The sequence below is a fragment of the Oncorhynchus clarkii genome, chromosome 6 (genome assembly GCF_045791955.1).
Source record: "Oncorhynchus clarkii lewisi isolate Uvic-CL-2024 chromosome 6, UVic_Ocla_1.0, whole genome shotgun sequence".
Lineage (NCBI taxonomy): Eukaryota > Metazoa > Chordata > Actinopteri > Salmoniformes > Salmonidae > Oncorhynchus > Oncorhynchus clarkii.
This window is the reverse complement of record NC_092152.1, coordinates 13,825,769-13,830,985: the sequence shown is the minus strand read 5'-3', so window position 1 is coordinate 13,830,985 and position 5,217 is coordinate 13,825,769. Positions and strand designations below refer to the sequence as shown.

The following is a 5,217-nucleotide window of genomic DNA, read 5'->3' as shown; positions in this document are numbered from 1 at the left end:
ACTCTGCTCTGCACAGTGCTGTTGGGGATGATAAAGCAGTAGGACGCAGTGCCTTGACCTCCAGCTCCATCTTCAGCACCAGTACAGAAAAACAGACAGAGAGATGCTAGCTGGTATCTTGCTTCTAAAGCACCTGCATCAATGGATGGGCTGACTGCACAGCCCTGACTCATCTTTGGCTACATGTCTAACCCAAGGAAGTCTTCGATTCCCATGAAGACACTAATGGAGCGGAGCAGCGCTCACTGCTGGGAATGGCAAATCTCCCACTGCAGCACAAGTCTACACAGGATCAGCTTGCTCCTATCAGCCCTTCAGTGGATGTGGAACTTTCGACTTCAATGTACTCTGTACAAAAGCAGTGTTGTAATCAACAACTAATGAAATGACCTGCTATTAGTGAACTGGCTACCTAATTAACCAACTAACTTACCAGATGTATTTGAAAGATAATTCTCCAGACATAAGTAACAACAGTTCACAGTTCACTGGACCCAAGTCAGAGAGTAGACTTTCAGTCTCTCAGATATGATCCCTAGAGATGCAACAGAGAGCCAAGAGTTCAATGGCAACCACTGTTTTGAGTGAGGAGCAGAGGCCAGAAAGAGTGAGAGAGAGAGAGAGAGAGACATAGAGAGAGAGAGAGAGAGAGAGAGATAGATACAAAGCGAGAGAGAGAGAGAGAGAGAGAGGAGAGAGAGAGAGAGAGAGAGAGAGAGAGAGAGAGAGAGAGAGAGAGAGAGAGAGGGAGAAAAAATGAGAAGATTCAGAGGAGACGACTGAAGATGAAACGGGGAGATAAAAGAGAAGTGAATCAGAGACGCATTAATTCATCAAATGCTAGGGACCCCCACCCACGGACCCTCCCACAGAATAAATGTTCTGTTCCAGGGAGGAAGCCTGATGATGAATCCGGGAGGAGGAGAGCACAGCACAGCACAGATAACTCATAGCTGCTCTCTCTGCTCCCACACAGAACAAAATCAAGAATCTCCCGCGGAAACCCGCTTTTTCGTGTTCTTATCACCAAGAGCGCAAAGGGGAAATGATCTAATAAGACTTTTGAAGTTAAACAGCGGTCTATAGTACAACATAATGCTTAATTAAAATGAAAGTAGCAGCGTGGGAGATGACACGCAGCAGGCTCTAATAGACACCCGCAGGTTAATTAAAACAAGTCATGTCTACATGGTGCTTTGTGCTAGACTGTATTAATCATAGATGTGACTAGCATCGCTACGAAGCCTATCAATCACAGCGGACTCTATTCTGGTGTGTGCCGTAGACTTCGAGGATCATAAGACCAGCCAGTTTGACCTCACTGATAAAACATGATTAGAATGAAAGACGTGATACACTGTATATCTGATACCCCTTAAGAGCATAGTCATACATCAGATAACTTGTGTCTGTACATCGTTATTCAAGGGACTATAGCATTGCTTAGGGCTATTGCCACCTGTTGGAAGACAATGCCTTAAGATGGCATTTACATGACCAAACAGCTCACTAATAGTCTACCATGATGGAAGAGGCAAAGCCTCCACTTCTCTTGGAAGAGGGATCCACTAGAAGCAATAGATACTTCTCAAACTGTGTAGCACTTCTGCTACACAAATCCAGTTCACTGTAAGTATCCCAGAAAACCAAAATTGGTTCTGTGAAGTTCCTAGAATATTCGTTAGGTCTCAGCAAATGTTCTCATAACACGAAAAGTGTCCAGTTGTGCTGATAATTACGGAAAGTTTGAACGTTCCCAGAACACATTTTTTTAAGGTTCCTAGAATGTTTATTTCGGTTCTGGGAACATTGTGGAGATATGAGCGATATGCTCCCAAAACACTAAAACTGTCCAGTTGTGCTGACATTCAGATAATGTTTCTATCAGGGTGCATAAAACGTTCCATTGATGTTGCAATAATGTTGACAGAATAACCTTTCTGAGTTCTTTAAAGGTCTCCAGGCCTCCAGTGCGCCTCCAGGGTCCAGTACTCCCTGTTCCTGCTCCTCGCACTCACCCTGAGGTGCGTGTACCCAGCCCAGTACCACCAGTGCCGGCACCACACACCAGTTCTACAGTGTGACTCGCCAGTCCAGAGCGTCCGGCGACAGTACCCAGTCCAGAGTGTCAGGCGACAGTACCCAGTACAGAGCGTCAGGCGACAGTACCCAGTCCAGAGCGTCCGGCGACAGTACCCAGTCCAGAGCGTCAGGCGACAGTACCCAGCCCAGAGCGTCAGGCGACAGTACCCAGTCCAGAGCGTCCGGCGACAGAACCCAGTCCGGAACCTCCGGCGACAGTTCACAAACCGGAACCTCCAATGACGGGCCACAGTCTGGAACCTCTCACAACGGGCCACAGTCCGGAACCTCCCACGACGGGCCACAGTCCGGAACCTCCCACGACGGGCCACAGTCCGGGGTCGACAGCGACGGTCCCCAGCCCAGGGTCTCCAGCGACAATCCCCAGCCCGGGGTCTCCATCGAGGGTCCCCAGCCCTCAATGTAAAGAAGGTACGCCCTGACCTTAGTTATCTTTTGTCTTTATTATTTGGTTAGGTCAGGGTGTGACAAGGGTGGTGTGTTTAGTTATTGTATTGTTTAGTGGTTTATGTATGTCTACGGGTTTTCTAGTCTACGGGTTTATATCTCTATGGTTGCCTAGATTGGTTCTCAATCAGAGGCAGTTGTTTATTGTTGTCTCTGATTGGGAACCATATTTAGGTAGCCATATTCCTTGGTTCATCTGTGGGTTATTGTCTATGTGTAGTTGCCTGTGTCAGCACTCAGTTTATATAGCGTCCCGTTCGTGTTATTTTGTAAGTTCGTTTAGTGTTTCTTCGTTTTATTAAAAGAAGAATGTATTCAAATCACGCTGCGCTTTGGTCTCCTCTATACGACGAATGTGACAGGAACACTTCCTTTGGCCGCCTTTCCTTCCAGTTCTCTGCTGCCAATGACTGGAACTAATAGCAAAAATCACTGAAGCTGGAGTCTTATATCTCCCTCTCTAACTTTAAGCATCAGCTGTCAGAGCAGCTTACCGATCACTGTACCTGTACACAGCCAATCTGTAAATAGCACACCAACTACCTCATCCCCATATTTTTATTCATCCTCTTTCTCTTTTGCACCCCAGTATCTCTACTTGCTCATCATCATCTGCACATCTATCACTCCAGTGTTAATGCTAAATAGTAATTATTTCTCCTCCATGGCCAATTTATTGCCTTACTCTTCTACATTCGCACACACTATACATAGATTTTTCTTTTGTGTTATTGACTATACGTTTGTTTATGTATAACTCTATGTTGTTGTTTGTGTCACACTGCTTTGCTATATCTTGGCCAGGTCGCAGTTGTAAATGAGAACTTGTTCTCAACTGGCCTACCTGGTTAAATAAAAATATGTTGATAATCTGTACATGTAGGGTTTGAACCTGCAAGGTTTGGTACCCAAGCCAAGTAATTCATTTTTAAACAATACAAACAAACACATACAAAGCACAACATACAGAGGCACACAAACATCCACAACAACACCCTGCCCAGACTCACCTGCTCACACCCCCATCTGCAGCGCCCCCGCATCGCTCTCTGCCACATGCCCTCAACCTGTACCATTTTGTTTCCCTCAGTCGCCCACGAATTTACACCATTTAGATACAAAAGCATTTTACCTTTGTTTGGTTTGGTTGATTTCCAGTTTTTAATTAAGTATATGTTTAAAAAAAAAGATGAATGATGAGAAATTGTTGGCCAACCCATTGCGTATTTCACTGCCCCTCATGTGCCGTGTCTTGAAATATGCAGACATACGGATTAAAAGTACATTTACATTGTAATACTTCAATCAGGAATTGCTTCCTTTTAGCTTTCCAAGACATAACAAACCCAGGGATATACTGGTAACAGGGTTCACTTCACCCATTCTCTTGATAGGCTGCATACTTCTGGGCCCATGTTTACAAGGTATTCAATACTATGAGCCTGATCTAGGTTCACATCAAGTGTCTTAAACTAGGAATTATATAGGGTGTGCTTTTTAAAGTCAAACAGTACATTTTTACACAATGTTTTATTTTTTACAGTTCGTCTGAATTCTGCATTTCAGACTGGATTTAGGGCTTGATTCTAACAGATCCGCTTTAGCCAACATTCACATAGATGTGGTTTAGCCAACATTCACATAGATGTGGTTTAGCCAACATTCACATAGATGTGGTTTAGCCAACATTCACATAGATGTGGTTTAGCCAACATTCACATAGATGTGATTTTATTGGTGTTAGAGTTGGATCTGTGTTCAAGCTGTCAAATATACAAGAGGCTTCTAGCATTATACCTAAAGCCAACATTGCCATTGGCTGCACGGAGTCACATTAACAGAAATCCCATGAACACCGGACTGTGAGACGTAATCTACACCTCCACTGTCATGGCTATATAATGAACAGAGAAGATAGAAATGAGCTTCACCAGTGGTGCAGTGGATTAATACCTGTCTTGAGACGCTAACACTGCAGGTTCAAATCCTACATGTGCAGGTTATCAACATATGAAGTGTGAAAAAATATGATTTTGTTTGTATGATTAAATGCTGTTCAAATGGTCTATGAATGAAATGAAAATGCCATGAGTCGATATCACCTTGTGGTGGGCCTACATTACAGTTACATCAGGAGAGCACCATAACGGGCATCTATTCCAAACTGTTAAGGAGCTGGTAATGTTACATTAGGTCAAACTGAAATATAACATTTTCTAAATGTTCTGAGGACCTCCAAGACAAGGTAAGATGTTTGTTGTGTGAACATCAATAGAATATTATGGTAATCCTCAAGCAAATATGCTATGAAAGTCATACAAACTAATATTATGCAACGTTGCGGGAATGTTCTGTCAGCCTTCGTGAATATCAACTCACATAACTTAATTAGACCAGGTGTTCTGTCAACCTTCGTGAAAATCAACTCCCATAACTTAATTAGACCAGGTGTTCTGTCAACCTTCGTGAAAATCAACTCCCATAACTTAATTAGACCAGGTGTTCTGTCAACCTTTGTGAATATCAACTCCCATAACTTAATTAGACCAGGTGTTCTGTCAACCTTCGTGAATATCAACTCCTATAACTTAATTAGACCAGGTGTTCTGTCAACCTTCGTGAATATCAACTCCCATAACTTAATTAGACCAGGTGTTCTGTCAACCT

The 5,217-nt window shown here is 43.5% G+C and overlaps 1 protein-coding gene across 1 annotated transcript; it reads left to right on the top strand.

The window, feature by feature from the left end:
* The first annotated feature begins 541 nt into the window (after nt 1–541).
* Nucleotides 542–2,509, top strand: LOC139412301 (probable GH family 25 lysozyme 3). Its single transcript, XM_071159145.1, has 2 exons — nt 542–607; nt 2,039–2,509. The coding sequence occupies exons 1-2, from the start codon at nt 542–544 to the stop codon at nt 2,507–2,509; spliced, it is 537 nt and encodes a 178-aa protein (XP_071015246.1).
* The last annotated feature ends 2,708 nt before the right edge of the window (nt 2,510–5,217 follow it).